We start from the raw sequence: 17375 nt of genomic DNA on the forward strand, positions 1-17375 counted from the left end.
ATTTGATCAGATGAGTCTGAATATCTATACTGATGCCAGCTATTGAAACCTCCAGTTGACGGCATTCGTTAAGAACATCCTTAGTTAGAGTAAGGCTCTTACTTTCAGTTAGATTCAGGTCTTTCAAAAACACCCTAAAACTCTTTTCTCCCATTTTCCAGAACATGGCATCAAAATTGTTATCTCCCTCGTCATCATTGTCTAGATTTTGAGTCTGTACAATCTTATTGCATGCATACAGAACAGAATTATTGAACTTGAAGTATTTTTTGTAAGGCATATTTGCTTCTTTTATGCCACTGAGTACTTTGGGTGGCTGACCATCAGCAAAGGTAAGTAACATGAATATAAGAATATATTCGCAGCAATATCCTTTCCAAACAGATACAGCATTTGATCAAAAATAAACCTTTGGGTTGCAGTAAGTTCAGGAAGAGAAGACTGGACAGCAAAGCCTATTGCATCAAGTTTGTCAGTCCCACCTTCATCACCAGTGGAGAAAAATGAGAATATTTGCTCTGTTATTTCCTTACCTCTTTCTATGCCTTCGACATCACCAAAGCCTGGAGTGTCAATAATTGTTAGACTGTAAGGTATTTTAAAACCTTCTTGGTGATATATTGTGTAAGATGATATAGCATTGGTTTGGCTTTCTTTTTGGTTGTGGCTTTCTGATTCTGTAATCAATTTAAAGCGAAAGTTGTTATTCCAGTCAACACCAAAAATGTAGTTGATAATTCCATTGATTAATGTTGTCTTACCTGATGTAGTGGAACCAACAAACATGATTACCTTTTCTGGCATTGTATCTTTTTTCTCACCAAATTCAAATTTCTGAAGTTTATATTCTTGGTTTGAAGCAATTAGTCTTAGTTTTGGTTTATATATCGTGATATCTCCATCATCTAGCTTCTGTGATTGTCTACATAACTCTTGGGGATTAGCTGTGATCATAAAATCAGCACTGGTTTCACTATCAAGACTCTTGCTATAATGGTCACATACACAATTAACGTTGAATCTGTACGTGACATTGGGATTTGCATCTATATTGACAGACAGCCTTTCAAATGGCAAAGATATTAAGTCCTCCCAGTCAGAGTCTTCTTGTTGTTGCTTTACTACATACTTGATTCTTGGGCACTGAGTTCCAATGTGCACTGGCTTTGACCATTTAATCTCTACTTCTGAAACAGATATCTGACAGACCACAGGTTTCCCAGGTCGACTAGTAGGCCTTGTTTTAACAGTTTCACACAATTCACTTTCAGGACTAACCCCAAGTTGGCAAGAACTTTGGGCACTAACCTTGTACTCACAACCAGGTTTAAGACCAAGAATTAGATGACTTGTGGCACTAGAGTCTGCATTTTGAATAATAATTGGACTATTCGTAGTAGTATCTTCACATAAAATATTATATTTATCAATGTTAGATGCACCATGAAGTGGTTTTTTCCAGTAGACCTTAATATTATCATGGGTAGTTTCACTGTTGTCTGTATTTAAATCTACTGGAGGTGAAGGTATTATGAAGTCTTCATGGAAGAGACTACCATTATTATAGTACCTTATTTTAGCTTGAAACTCATTTGAATCCGAAGACTCCTCAGCAATGATGAAACTAACACCAGGGTTGTCTTTGTTAGCATTAAAGAAATCCCTAAAATGTCTGGCTTTTTCCATCATTGTACTTTCATTTTCTGTTATCCTCAGTGGAATTCTATCCTTTTCTTCAATGAAGCCTTCATCACTGACTAAACTCTTATTATTTAGGTATCTAGACATGTTGTTCAAATGTGAGTTATACTTGGGCATCAAGATAGAAAAACACAGAACTTTTGAATGATTAGGACTCATTACCATAGATTGTAAATCACCTGGGTTTGATGCAAAACGAATCTGACTAAGAGCAGATATATATTGCATAAGAATTTGGACCTGGCTTTGTTTTGTTTCCATCCATCTGTTGAGGGGTTCATCACAAAACGGCGATGTTTCTTTTTTTCTCAAGATATGTGCTAGTTCACTCTCCTCTTTATTTCCACCCCGAATGCTGGGAAGAATTTGTGCTAGCTCTTCCCGGAATCCTAATTTATAGGTTGCCAACAAAGCTTTAAAACTTTTAATCTCATCTCGAATTCCCTGAAAATTATTAGCTGCTTGTGTTCTGAGAAGATCATTGCATTTCACATCAAGTTCATAAAGATTCTCCAAATAAGTTTCTGTTTCATTGATAAGCTGAGAACTGATCTCTCTGACAAGCTTACAAGCTTTACTATCCAATTTGGTAAGAGGATATAAACATGCACTTATTGGAACATAATTTTCTCCATTCATTCCATTATTATTTGCTATTTCTTGGTAGAACCGAACAGCTTCTTCAAATGATGACGGGTTTACACGAGGTAAGAAATCTCCAAAGTATCTGCATTTAAAATTAAGAGTTTCTTGTTTCTCAATTTCATTTAAATTTAATTCTCCCTTTCCATCAATCTTTAATTTTGGTATGGACTTCACCATAGCATGGAGATTTCCACTAATATTCCTTTCTGTAGAATCTGAAGATAACTCTCGGTCAAAAACCAAAAAAGCACTTCCTCCATATGTAATGCTTGTTACAACATGAGTAGCAGTACCATGTTCTAAAACATCTGGGTGCATAATCTTTCCTTTCCCTAGCTGTTCCATAGTCATCCTCTCAGTTCTAGTGGTGCATTTGTATTTTAGTGTAACCCTTTCCACATGACTTGAAGATTTTCTATTGTGAAGGTATTACCCAGAACCATAAACTTCGACGAGGCCTCCCAAGAAGCTAAGCTTTAAGCCTGCATTGACATCGAGGGCTGAAGACTTGTCATCGATGGTATCAGAACTGATGATTTCAAAATCAGCAGAAGTATGTTGTTGTACAACCTTTTCATTCAGTTTGGTTTCGTCCCACAGTGTAATACCTTCAATAACCTGATCAGATCTACAGTCATAGAGCATACCTAAGTAAAAAGACCTTCCGAGTGTTGAAATTGAGAGAGGTTTTTCGCCAAGATCATATGCCATCTTGAAAAAATATTCATTTGCCTGTCATATTGTCCTATATAAATAAATCTCAAGAAATGTCACTGACTTGAGAGTTGATTACTCCTATGGTAAGCAAGAGCATAATCACTATTGAAGTCTTGATATGAATGTTATAGCCACGTCTGTAAAAGAGAAAAGATATTTTTTAGTGAAGGAGCAGAGATGAGATATTGAGAAATCAGGTGTCCTAAATGTAACTCTTAAAAATGCTTGTATGACTTGATTAAATGCTAATAAAGAAAACTATATAAAAGACCACATGAGAGAAAATAATAACTAAAATATAGAAACATTATTTTTTTTTACTTACAGTACAAGTTTTTGATAGTTTTTCCAGAGTATTTGAAGTTGTGAGTGATTGTAATTTGTAAGACTTGAATAAGAAATGCTATGGAACCTTATTATCTGAATATATATTAGCAATCAGAAAAGGTATAGATAAACACATATGGACCAAACAGCCTTGAATGCAACATCTGAAACATTTATTTTTTATAATTGTAATTTATAATTATTACATATATTCTTGAGATACACAGTAATAATTCACACATGCTTACTAAATATATATCAATGCAGCCTTTAGTGTAAAACGAGAATAAGTCAACTATGATGCAAGAAACAAACATTTAAATGTGAAGAATTAGGTCATCTCTACATCAACTTTTACGTCGCTAATTACTTCGGGAAATACCTACAAATAGTTAGTATACTGCACTGCCATTCTGACAGCCATCATCCTCTTCTAAAAATGCATTTGTAATCGCAGCCTTAGTTTTGCAAAAATTCGCTTTTAAAATGTACTGTAATGACAATTACTCACATAAATCATGATGTGAGATGGGCTAAAGGTTTAAAAGCTAACCACCGTGCTTTCAGCAAAGGATGAACGAGTCAGAGGGCCAAAGTACGAGGGGCGTTCATTAAAGAATCCCCCTGTCCTAGTTAGGATTATTATATCTGACTGGAATTTCACCTGTGTATTGGTACATAAGTGTATAGGTCTCATGATAATTTACAGCACTGAACTCGCATTCCTTCCTTCTTTTACAGTTGTTAGACTAAAGTAAGGTGTGACTATGGACCTAGTCGAGTACCGAGCAGTGATCAGGTTTTTATATTTGTAAGGTTGCATGCTTAAGTAGACCTTTGATGAAACGAAACTAACTTATGAAGATGCTGCCCCATCATATGTTGTAAAACACTGGTATCATCAGTTCAAGTGTGGCCGAATGTCTGTCAAACAGCACCCGTTCCTTGATGCCCCCATTCTGCCATTGATGAAGCGACCATCCATCAAGTAGAGGCTGCTATTTTGGAAGACCGCTGTATAACTGTTCGTCAGTTAGCCCAAATTGTGAAGATAAGTGTAGGGTCTGTAGAAAAAAATCATTCAGGATCATTTGCACATGGATAAGGTGTCTGTACGGAGGATTCCCAGGCTACTTACTCCTTTTCAAAAGCAGAAACGAGTCGATTGCTCAAAGGCTCTTTTGGACATGTGTCAACAAAACCAGGAAACCTTTTTTTACAGACTTAGCACGAAGGATGAAACGGATCTATCACTATGATCCTGAGACTAAAGTCCAGTCCATGCAGTGGAAGCACTTTGACTCACCACCCCCAAAGAAGGCAAGAGTGCAACCCTCTGTAAAACTTCATGCTTATTGTCTTTTGGGACCAGCATGAAGTAGTGATGATGGATTTCCTGGCTAAGGGTACCACAATTACTGGGAATTACTGTGCTTCACTACTGCATAAATTACGAGAATCCATCAAACTCAAAAGGTGCGTCATGCTGACCAGAGGAGTCCGACTGCTGTAAGACAAGCTCCAGTCCACAACTCGCATATCGCCCAGACAGAAGCGCACTCTTGACCTGGCACCATCTGACTTTCATCTCTTTCCAACCATGAAGTCATTTTTGAAGGGAACAGTTTTCCAGATGATGAGACACTGATTTCCAAGGTGGAGTCATGGTATGAGGTTCAACCCACCAACTTTTACAAACAGTGTCTCTAGAGTTGCATAAAACGATGGGATAAATGCATAACCCTGGGGGTGCCTATGTAGAGAAAGACTAATAACTGTTCAGATTTTTGTCTGTATTTCTGCTGGAAATGTGTTAGGGGAAATCTTTAATGAACGTCCCTCGTATTTCTTATAAATTTTAAAGCATAACCAAGGAAAATAAATTTTTATTCATAATATATGCTGATAAATTAATTACTGAATATTCTTTAAATGTACATGACATACAGAGCAATGAACAATTTGCATGTTGTACTCAGTTACTTCATTCGCAAGAAACCTGTCTATGTAAATAACAATGGAATGTATCATTTATTGTAAACAATAAAATGAAAACAAGTACAGATCCTTTAGCAGAGGACAAGAGAAATCCTTAATTTTGGCTTTCAGTCGAGAGTACAGTTAAGCAACTTTTCAGGAGCTCAAGCTTATGTCACAAATCAGTTTAAAATCACACACACATGCATACACACAAATACACACACATATGTGTGTATATATATATATATATATTTACATAATGTATATATATATATATACACACACACACACACACATATATATATATATATATATATATATATATATATATATATATATATATATATATATATATACTGTATATATATGTGTGTGTGGGTGTGTTTGTTTGTGTGTACTCCAAGGGAATGTGTTTTCATCTATGTTGTTTATCCTGCTCGTGGATTTTGTAATGCATAGAACAGTTGGGGATGGTGGAGAAGGATTAACTGGATTGGTATCAGGAAATTAGCTGACCTAGAGTGGGCTGATGATGCTGTCCTTATTAACAGAAGACCACAGGATTTGCAAAGCTTTCTTACTAGAATGATTGAAATATCACATGAGGTTGAGCTCAAGATAAACAGAAGAAAGACAGGGATGATGAGAATGAAATATGCAATGGAAGATGAAATAGCATTGGAAGAAGAAAGGATTAATGAAGTAGAATCATTTAAATATTCAGAAACTATGATCTCTAATACAGGATCTTTAGAATTTGAGTTTAATGAAAGATTAAAAAAAGCCAATCAGACAATGGCCAGGTTAAGTAAAATTTTGAAATCAAATTGCCTCAAATTACATATAAAAATCAGGCTATATATTAATTTAGTAAAATCGGTGTTACTGTATGGACATGAGTTGCGGTATGACAATGAAACAATACCCAACAGATTTTATATATTTGAGAACATATCCCTCTAAGAAATATTAGGAGTTATCTGCCTGGACATGATTAGAAATGAAACTATAAGAGAGATTACTCGAGGGCCGTATGTGGATGAGATTATGGTGAGAGGTGGATGGAAATGGTTTGGTCATGCGCCTTTGCATTTCCCAAGAGAGATTAGTTCACCAAACTTTCAACTGGGCTCCACAAGGCACTAGAAGAGTTGGAAGACCTAGGTATACATGGCTGAGGATTATGAAACATGTAGTAGGAGATTTTAAATGGAGAAGTATTGTTTTAAAAGCTCAAGATAGAGACGACTGGCAAAATATAACCGAGGCCCTTTGCGTCAATAGGAGTAGGAGATGATATACTGTATATATATATATATATATATATATATATATATATATATATATATATATATATCATCTCCTACGCCTATTGACGCAAAGGGCCTCGGTTATATTTCGCCAGTCGTCTCTATCTTGAGCTTTTAAAGCAATACCTCTCCATTTAAAATCTCCTACTACACGTTTCATAGTCCTCAGCCATGTATACCTAGGTCTTCCAACTCTTCTAGTGCCTTGTGGAGCCCAGTTGGAAGTTTGGTGAACTAATCTCTCTTGGGATATGCGAAGAGCATGACCAAACCATCTCCATCTACCCCTCAACATAATCCCAGCCACACACGCATACATATATATATATATATATATATATATATAAATATATATAACAACGATTTCATGAAAGCACTAAACTTTTCAGTGAAAACGTGTAATCACTGTGGCCAATAGTGATTACATGTAATCACTGAAAATTTCCGTTGTTGTATGAAATCACTGAAATATTAGGCGATCTGTTACACGAAGTCACTGTTGATATTTCAGTGAAAGTGTGTAATATATTTTTTAAAGAATAACACATTTTATATATTTTTACATTATTTTGGGATACTATAAAATCAATAAAGGTGTTTATTTGTGTATTTTTTAGATAATATTGATTGACATTAAAAAGTCATCTTTAAGATCATTTATACATTATTCTTGAAGTCATGGTCAATTTAATTAGCTTTTGATATCATGCAATTCAATATACTAATGTATTATAGAAGAGGATTAGATGGATACTTCAGGCTTCTTTGTTCTTGATCCTCAAATTTAATTGCGTCACAGGATTGCATTTATAAATATATCTACGCCCAAGACCAGTGTTGCCAGATATGGGGATTATCCCTAGATTTAGGGAATTTGGGTATCTGATGGGGGTACTCTACAAATTTCTATGAAATAAACAAAGATGAGTAAACCTTTATATTGTTGCAATTAGTTTGCTTGCACTTATATGAAGTATAATGGATAATTTCTGGATTAGTAAAGCCTACATGATCAGGAGAAAATATATTTGTGGAAATGGGGATTTTTGGGTTGCTTTGGGGATTTGTTATCATGAGTTTTGGGGATTTTTAGACTAACCCATCTGGCAACACTGCCCAAGACTGAATCTGAAGAATAGGGCTCATTTTGAAATATTTGGAGTAATTCATTAAGTTTACAATTTGCTCTTGAATTTTTTTGGTAGCTAAATTACTAATCGTACTAAACACTTGATTCTACTATTTTGCTTGTGGTCTGCGGAATAACTAAATAACCAATTGTAATAACCACCAGTCTGCTGTTTTCCCTTAGCTCAAAGTTGGAGCAAATGTTTTTTTGTTGACCAGGCGGACATGAGTCTTTTTATAGTTTATTTATGACATATTTATTTTTGATGTTGTTAATAGTTTATATGTGACATGTCTGTTTTGACGTTGTTACTTTTTTTTTAGAATGATTTAATTGTTAATTTGTTCTCTTCATTTATTTATTTCCTTATTTCCTTTCCTCACTGGGCTATTTTTCCCTGTTGGAGCCCCTGGCCTTATAGCATCTTGCTTTTCCAACTAGGGTTGTAGCTTGGATAATAATAATAATAATAATAATAATAATAATAATAATAATAATAATAATAATAATTGAATAGTCAATCCGAATACCGCAGTATTCTACAGTTTTGACTGTGCTACGAATCTGGCAAGTAGCTCATCAGAATAACCCCCGGAGTATTCCATTCTTTGTGATGATTTTTCACCTAGCATCAAGAATTTTTTTTTACAATAATTCGCAACAACACTGGGATGGTTTAGTTGATAATAAGATGAGAGAATTAATGAATTGTTATATCTCCTTGGAGGTATAACATGATGCCCCGAAACTGGGAGACTACTCTTTGTCGTCTTCGCATTGATCACACTCGGTTGACACACGAGTTTATTATGACTGGCCAACACCAGCCATATTGCGACGACTGTTTGGTACTGTTGAGAGTGAGGCAGTTGTTAACCGAATGCCCCTCTCTTAGCAAACGCGCTGTTAGTCGATTTTATCAACGCATTATGAACTGTCAAAGGACGACGTCGATATTAGCAGTGCTTCATTTGTCAAATTTCCCGAGATTCAGTCTCGGACCTTCGGAGACTAGCTCAATGACGTAATATATTCTTTAACCAATCAGCTTGCAGCTGGAGGAAAGTTGCCAGATATTACATGGTTTTACATATAATAAAATGGAAAAGGTGGTAGGAATGTTTTTCTTTTCCGACAAATTTTATCATTATGTTCTGTTTTTATTCATTCGAATGGCCTACCATGATGATAATAATGATTCTTTATCATATGCTGGTGACTTTGAGATTACCAATGACGGTAATTGTGACATATAAAATGATGAATGTCACGGTTGTCCAAATGCAATTTACAAATTTATGAGTACGAACGAATCTGCCTGAAAAGGTATCTGAAAAGGATGTGTAACACAAAATTGAAGTCTTTAAATATGGTACAGTATGAATAGGTTTTTTATATTTTTTTTTTCACATATGCTTATGCTTTTTTTCATAAGGTATGTAATAATAGTGTTGGCCGGAGTGTGCGTCTGCAAATATACTCTTACAAACATATAAACATCCATTCAACAATTATTTCTTGTATATTTATTATGAATTTTCTTATGATCGTTCACTAAATTTGCTAACATTCTGACATAAAAATAAAAATAAAATGTATCAAAAACTATTTTATCAAGCGATCAAAAACGAAAAAAGTTCTTTACGTGTGTTTATCATTTTTAATATTTCTATTTTTTTTTAAATATATTCTTTACACTTCTGTGTGATTTAATTATTAGTTATTAATCTCCATTTCAAGGACATTCCTCTGATATATGAATATTGTGTAATTTAATTTCTAATAAATAAGAAAATAGTTTTATGATAAAATCACGAAACTCATGATGCGGCCGCCGTGCTAGCTTGCCTAGCACTATGTTGGTCTGATATAGGCTCAAGGTGAAGCTGGTAGGTTCATCCTTGCCAAGATTTCTCGGACATAATGCGTCAAATTATACTAGCGGTATTATTAGTTATATTTCAGAAGCAGATCTTCTGAAGGCTATTTAAATTATATAAGGGCATCTTTACTTTCATTGTTTTGAATTGAAATGCCTTGAATTCTTTACAAGTGATATGGCGTCAGTGGCTTTAAATGTCAAGATGCCAGAAAACTCCAAATCAATCAGTTAATCAATATACTGTTTTGACTTCTCCGAATTTGTTAAATAGCTAAACAGCTAATCGTAATAACCATTAGTCTACTGTTTTAACGAAGCTCAAAGTTTGCCGAAATAGGTAAGCAAAGTAGCCAGTTGCACGTAAACAATAACATTTACAGTGATTTCATGTCTTCACTGAAAAGTTTAGTCATTTTATGAAACCTCCGATCACATTTATAAAACACACACGTATATATATATATATATATATATATATATATATATATATATATATATATATATATATATATATATATATATATATATATTGATCGATATAGATAATTTGAATATTCAGCAATCAGTTAAGAAGTTGTAATTACTTCATGTCTCATTTAAAACATGAGGTAATAAAAAAAAATCACATTACCTATTTAGAAAAGAAAATATTACTTCCATCAACACGAATTAGAATAATTTTCTCTCTCTGATTGGCGAAACCACCTCTTCAGTCTGGCGTCAAGGGAGGTACTGCTTGAGACAAGCGTTCGTTCGTGGAGTATTATAGCCAACTCTTCTGGTTGGCACGGGCCTTTCCCTTGGTCTGCCCGTACATGAGACAAGCCAAGTTTAGCTGTATTTAAGGCTTTCAGATCTGCTCCCAGATTACTTTTACGGGTTTATTTCTCGCCCTCCATCAGACACTAAAAGTCTGTTCAGGCGGGCGTTGGTGTGTGAAAATAATGTCTTTCCAGTTAATATTTTGCTCTGTATCTTATCAGTTATTTCGCTAGCATTTGTATTCAGACTTAATAGTTTTCAGGTCACTATTATAACACTCTAATAAGATAAGTCTTCAGGGTTTTTCTTGAAAGCTGCCACATTTTTGCTATTCTTGACATCAAGTCAAGAAGAGTCTCTGTGCAGCATAACTAAACGTTCTTCCTCCTATTGCATGATTCATACTAATTTTGAATAGTCTATGTGGGTCATCGGCATGTCTAACTCTTACAGCAGCGCTGGTAGCTTGAGGGTAGGGGACCAAGCAATCACGAAGATATGTAAGCTTATCACTTGTAAGTGCTTTGTGAGTCGACAAGCAAATCTTAAATTCAATTCTAGCCTTAACAGGTAACCAATGTAGATCGATTAATGCAGGAGTTATTCTCTCCCGTAGTTTAATGCCTTCTATCAGTGTAGCCTCCCGGTTTTGCACATTTTGAAGCTTTCTTAGTAGTGTATTGGGCAATTTCTGGGCTCAACCTGTGTCGCTCCGTGAAATGCTCCTTAAAGCACCATTTCAAAGGTATAAATACTGCTAAATATACCAGAGAAAAAAGTTGCATGGAATGCTAGGAATATATTCAGCTCGCTCACCCCTAAAGGGTGTCGGTATTAAAACTGGGGCGAGTGATACCACTACCAGAGATCCCTTTCCAATTAGACTGCTCCCTTCTCAAAATCCCCCGTTACTACCAAAGACAATACACGTATATTGTCTTTGCGTTACTACGAGGTGTCGTTCACTACAGCTACGCCCCCCCCCCCAACCACCACCACCACTACCTATCCTTCCCCCTCCCATCATTCCTTGTTAACTTAGCACCTGTGAACGTTCGGAGTCGGACGTGTTTTTCGTAGGTCTGTGTTATTTTGTTTGTGAAGATGTCAGGCGTTTTGGAGATCCATGCTCCCAAATTGAGTATTATATTTGTCTGTTTGGGATTTCTATAGTAAAACCAATCTGTCGTGGCCGCTGAGACGATTTCTGACCCACTGTATAGGGTATTCGTGTCAAAATAATTCAACCAATTTAAGGAAAAAAGAACACTGTACTTAGATACTAGCCATCCAAACTGAGTGAAACTGATAAAGCGTAGCCGCTTTGTGACAGATGTCCTTCCTTTTTGACTAATCTCACAGGATTAAACAGGTGGCTACGATTAACCAGAAATTAAATCCCCCCCCTTTCTCTCTCTCTCTCTCTCTCTCTCTCTCTCTCTCTCTCTCTCTCTCTCTCTCTCTCTCTTATGAAGAAATAAATTACCAGATGGAAACAAATAATAGACCCAAGAGACTCTACCCGGACCTACATAATTTTAGGGAAGAGCAAGAACAAGAAAAAATAGAAAAGAAGGATATAGTCTGCAATATGCTGAAAAGAGGGAATTGCAGATTTGGCGAAAGATGCTACTACAAGCATCCAAAGATATGCCATAATTATGAAATATATGGTAAATGTGCGTATTTAGACGGATATGGAGACGAATGCAGAGATCTCCATCCAAAAATATGCAAAAACCTAAAAGAAGGAAAAGGATGCATTTACAACAAAAAATGTCGATATATGCATCCTGCAACCATGAATGAAAGTAAGAAAACTCAGCAAACGGAAAAGAAAAATGAAAGCAAAAAAGAAACAAAAAAAGAAACAAAAAAGCAGGCCGTGTATATACCGCGCTTTGAACCAAGAGCCCCAAGATATGAGGCCTTTCAAACCAAACCTGCACATTTAGAGCCCAACTACAAAGAATGCATCTATAATGCCAGGGGTTGGTGCAGATATGGGGACAGTTGCAGGTATACACACACAAATAAATATGAAGGCGAAAGAGCAAATATAATAGAAAAGTTGGATTTTTTAATGGCAGAATTCCGGGAAATGAAGAAAAGAACATCATATCAGAACAGGAAGGAAGCATGGGAGAATCCATATTATTACCAATATTAAATAATGGGGATGAAACACAAACCATAATAGTAATGAATGCACAGGGTTTAGTCACGAGTAACTCTAAAAGGAAAATAGAGTTCTTAGAAGAACTAACCCAAATTGAAAAAATAGATATATTAAATATAAGTGAAACATGGTATTCCCAAGAGACTGGCAGTGATGACCAGATAAAGGGTTTCCAAACTTATACATCAGACAGAAAAAATAGGAATCAAGGGGGAACCGCAATATATGGAAGAGACATAAATCAAGGAAAAGTATGTGAAAAATACAGCAACACAGAATGTGAATTGATTGCGGTAGAATTTGAATTTGAAAAACTAATGAATATTGTAGTTTACAGACCCCCAAACACTAAGGAGTTTGACATAATAATAGAAAAAATAGATGATATATGTAGAAACCATAAAGACTGGAATATACTCCTATCCGGAGATTTTAACTTTCCTTTCGTGGATTGGAAAGAACGGATAGATGAAAGTGGTTGTATGTATACATATAAAAAAGATAGTAATAGTAGCGCAGAAGATAAGAGGCAATTTGAAAAGCTTCAAGATATGCTATTAGAACATAATATGCAACAAATAAACCACATTCCAACAAGAAAGGAAAATGTCCTAGATCTAGTATTTGTGAATGAGGTGAATTATGTTAAAGAAATAATAGTGTATAACACGGGAATTTCAGACCACAATGTCATAGAATTGATAGTTCATTCCAAAGCAAGTGATCACAGAATTAATAAAAGCACAAAACTTTGGGAAGGATATGGAAAATATAACTTTTACAGTAAGAATATAAAATGGTCAGAAATAAATGAAGAACTGAATAAAGAATGGAAAAATGTATTTATAAGTGATAATATACAGGTAAATACGGATATACTGTACAAAATACTGGAGAAAATTGTTGAAAAATATGTACCGAAAAAAAACAATAAACAAAAGACGTGCATACCAAGAGACAGAAGGATCTTATTTCAGAAAATTAAAAAGTGGAAGAAAAATCTTGCAAAAGAAAAAAATGTGTGGAAAATGAGGGAAATAAAATGTAAGATAGAAAATGCAGAACAAAAGATTATACAGTCGAAAGAAAATGAAAAAAGGGACTTAGAAGAAAGGACACTTCAAAATATAAAAAGAAACCCCAAAGTACTTTACTCCTATGCAAAAAAGATGAATAAAAGGAGAATAGAAATAGGCCCTCTAAGAATTGAAGGACGGCTAACGAATGAAAAAAAGGAAATATGCAACATATTAGCAGAAAAATATAAGAGTGAGTTCACGCCAAGAATTGCGAATGAGAATAATGAAACAGAAATGAGAGAAGAAAATGTTGAATATCTAACGGATATAGATATTAATGAAGCAGATATTGTCACGGCTATAAACGAAATTAAAAATGGATCGGCAGCCGGACCAGATGGAGTTCCAGCGATTTTGTTAAAAAAACTGCAAACACTATCGCGAAGCCACTTGCAATACTGCTAAGACAGAGTGTAGATATGAGCGAGATATATGTTAAACATAAATTAGCTTATATAACCCCTATCTTCAAAAGTGGATCAAGACTAGAGGCAAGCAATTATAGACCTGTTAGTCTAACATCACATATTATGAAAGTGTATGAGAGGGTAATAAAAAAGAAAATAATGAACCATTTGGTCAAAAATAATTTGTTTAATATGGGTCAACACGGTTTCGTACCTGGAAAAAGTACACAGACCCAACTGATAGCTCACTATGAAAACATATACAATAATATGATAAATGAAAAAGACACAGATGTGATCTATCTAGATTTTGCAAAAGCCTTTGACAAGGTAGACCATAACATATTGGAGAAAAAAATGAGAAAGCATAATATTGTGGGAAAGATAGGAAAATGGGTAAAAGAATTCCTGCAAAACAGAAAACAGATAGTGGTTGCAAATGACGAGAAATCAGATGAAGCCCAGGTAATATCTGGTGTGCCCCAAGGTACGGTATTAGCTGCACTGCTATTTGTTATTATGATCTCAGACATAGACTGTGATGTTGAAAACTCCGTAGTGAGAAGTTTCGCCGATGACACAAGAATAAGTAGAGAAATTACTTGTGATGAAGATAGGAACTCACTGCAAAGAGATCTAAACAAAATATATGAATGGGCGGAGATAAATAGGATGGTATTTAACTCCGATAAATTCGAATCAATAAATTATGGAAACAGAGAAGGAATGGTGTATGCATACAAGGGACCTAATAATGAGACAATCACAAACAAGGAAGCAATTAAAGACCTTGGTGTAATTTTAAATAGGAATATGTTATGCAACGACCAAATAGCAACACTGTTGGCTAAATGTAAAGCAAAAATGGGAATGTTATTCAGACACTTTAAAACAAGAAAAGCTGAACACATGATTATGCTTTACAAAACTTATGTACGTAGTACACTCGAGTACTGCAATGTGATATGGTACCCACACTACCAAAAGGATATTGCGCAAATAGAGAGTGTACAAAGGTCCTATACTGCTAGAATAGAAGAAGTTAAGGACCTTGATTACTGGGAAAGACTGCAATTTTTAAAACTATACAGTCTAGAAAGGAGAAGAGAACGCTACATGATAATACAAGCATGGAAGCAAATAGAAGGAATTGCTGAAAACATCATGGAGCTTAAAGTATCAGAAAGAGCAAGCCGAGGTAGATTAATAGTGCCAAAAAGCATTCCAGGTAAACTGAGAAAGGCGCACAGGAGATTAATCCACTACGCACCAGCATCGATAATGCAGCGACTATTTAATGTGCTGCCAGCTCATCTAAGAAACATATCAGGAGTGAGCGTAGATGCGTTTAAAAATCAGCTCGATAAATACCTAAGATGCATCCCAGACCATCCAAGACTGGAAGATGCAAAATACACCGGAAGATGTATTAGCAACTCTCTGGTGGATATACGAGGTGCCTCACACTGAGGGACCTGGGGGAACCCAAACAAAAAATAAGGCAATAAGGGTAAGGCTCTCTCTCTCTCTCTCTCTCTCTCTCTCTCTCTCTCTCTCTCTCTCTCTCTCTTTTGTTAGTCTTGCCGAACACATATTTCATAAGGTAAGGTTTCCATTTCTATAATGATAATTAGAACCAACATCATTTTTTTCGAAATTATAAACCCAGGTGATTTGCCAGTTTTATCCTATTGTCGTAATAAGACTGGCAGATGGTGAGTTTGAACTCTTGGAGGTCACAAGGGTAAATTTATTAGGCAAAGATCAGAGAGCCATATTTAATCCCCAGAATGGTTGATCTTGAGGTATAAAGTGGATTGCTTAAGACTGCATAAGCTATCAAACTTAAACGATTGGAAATTTAACCAACTCGTTTAGACAGTAGCCTACACAGTGTGTACAAGTATTTCACAATGAAGATGAACAGCGGCCCTTTTAGTGATGTAATCAAACCCTGTATCCACACGTCTGAAGCCTCTAATGTTACTGAATTAATAGTTCATCGAATAATCACGCAAAAAGAATGTGGAAAACCTCAATTTCAAGAAAGTACAAACTATCACCCTCGTACTGTGACTGCTTTAGATGACTTAAATATGTTTAAAGAACAGTGTTAAACTTTTATGCACGAAAGGAAATTCCCACCTTTGAAAAAATACTGGTGGAAGGTGGAGAAAACATTGCATTCAATGGATGCAATGAATCTCTATGGAAAATCTACATGATTATATATATATATATATATATATATATATATATATATATATATATATATATATATAGAGAGAGAGAGAGAGAGAGAGAGAGAGAGAGAGAGAGAGAGAGAGAGAGAGAGAGAGAGAGAGAGAGAAATGAAGATTAAATTGACTTTTCCTTTAACAAATCCTAATCTTATAAGCCGAAAGGCCATTGATTGACGGTATGACCCGAAGACCACAAGCACGGAAAGTGAAAAATAAGTACCTGACGAGGGCAGAACAATTAAAAAGATTTAGGTCTTTTTATAATAACTCTTCCAAGTTTATTATGAGCATTCTTTATGCTTAGATGTCAGTTTTCGAGATTTTATATATATATATATATATATATATATATATATATATATATATATATATATATATATATATATATATATATGTGTGTGTGTGTGTGTGTGTGTGTGTGTATGTATAGAACATTTTGATGTTATTTAGGTGATCTTGAGCCAGCAAGTACAGTTGTAAAGAAAGGCTGAGGGAAAATAGGATATTTGTCCCTGTATTACTGTTAACCTCTTAATCTGCCTTTATTGTTGTTTTTAAAGGTTTTCGACTTGTCTCTAAAGAGAACTTCCTTTAAGGAAAAATGAACTAAGTATTTACGCTCAGACACGATACCTTCTGCCAAAGAGCTCTTTTCAGCGGTCACCACCGAATGGTTTGAATATAGTTATGCTGGTTTGCATGTATTTTTTATTTTTATTTTGAATGCTTTTATCCATACATATAGGAAAATTCAATCATAAATTAAAAGGTTAGTGAACTTGAAATTAAAGTAAAACACTCTAACTTAACTAACCTACTTATGCTCTTCCATATGAATGCTCCCACAAGATCCATCCTTCCTGATGAAACAACTTTGGTTTGCTAAATAGTTGATTATTAATGAAAAATGAAGATAAACATTTATAACTACAACCCAAGGGTAAGCTGCTGACATTATAACATCTACAGTATATATACAGTATATCAAAGTTGCTGTGAGTAGCCTATCTTGCA

At 35.0% G+C, this 17375-nt stretch overlaps 2 protein-coding genes across 2 annotated transcripts in view; one reads left to right on the forward strand and one right to left on the reverse strand.

Moving 5' to 3' along the window:
- The window catches only part of LOC137646919 (uncharacterized), an 11214-nt gene extending 788 nt beyond the window's left edge, over window positions 1-10426 (reverse strand). The window contains 3 exon segments of the mRNA XM_068379991.1: window positions 1-340; window positions 343-3200; window positions 10323-10426. The exon segment at window positions 1-340 is cut by the window's left edge and continues 531 nt beyond it. Of these exon segments, the coding sequence (XP_068236092.1) occupies window positions 1-340; window positions 343-2697 (2695 nt within the window). The 5' untranslated portion in view covers window positions 2698-3200; window positions 10323-10426.
- The window catches only part of LOC137647250 (homeobox protein 3-like), a 270280-nt gene that overhangs the window by 45150 nt on the left and 207755 nt on the right, over window positions 1-17375 (forward strand). The window lies entirely within an intron of this gene.

Source organism: Palaemon carinicauda, chromosome 9 (genome assembly GCF_036898095.1).
Source record: "Palaemon carinicauda isolate YSFRI2023 chromosome 9, ASM3689809v2, whole genome shotgun sequence".
NCBI classification, from domain to species: domain Eukaryota; kingdom Metazoa; phylum Arthropoda; class Malacostraca; order Decapoda; family Palaemonidae; genus Palaemon; species Palaemon carinicauda.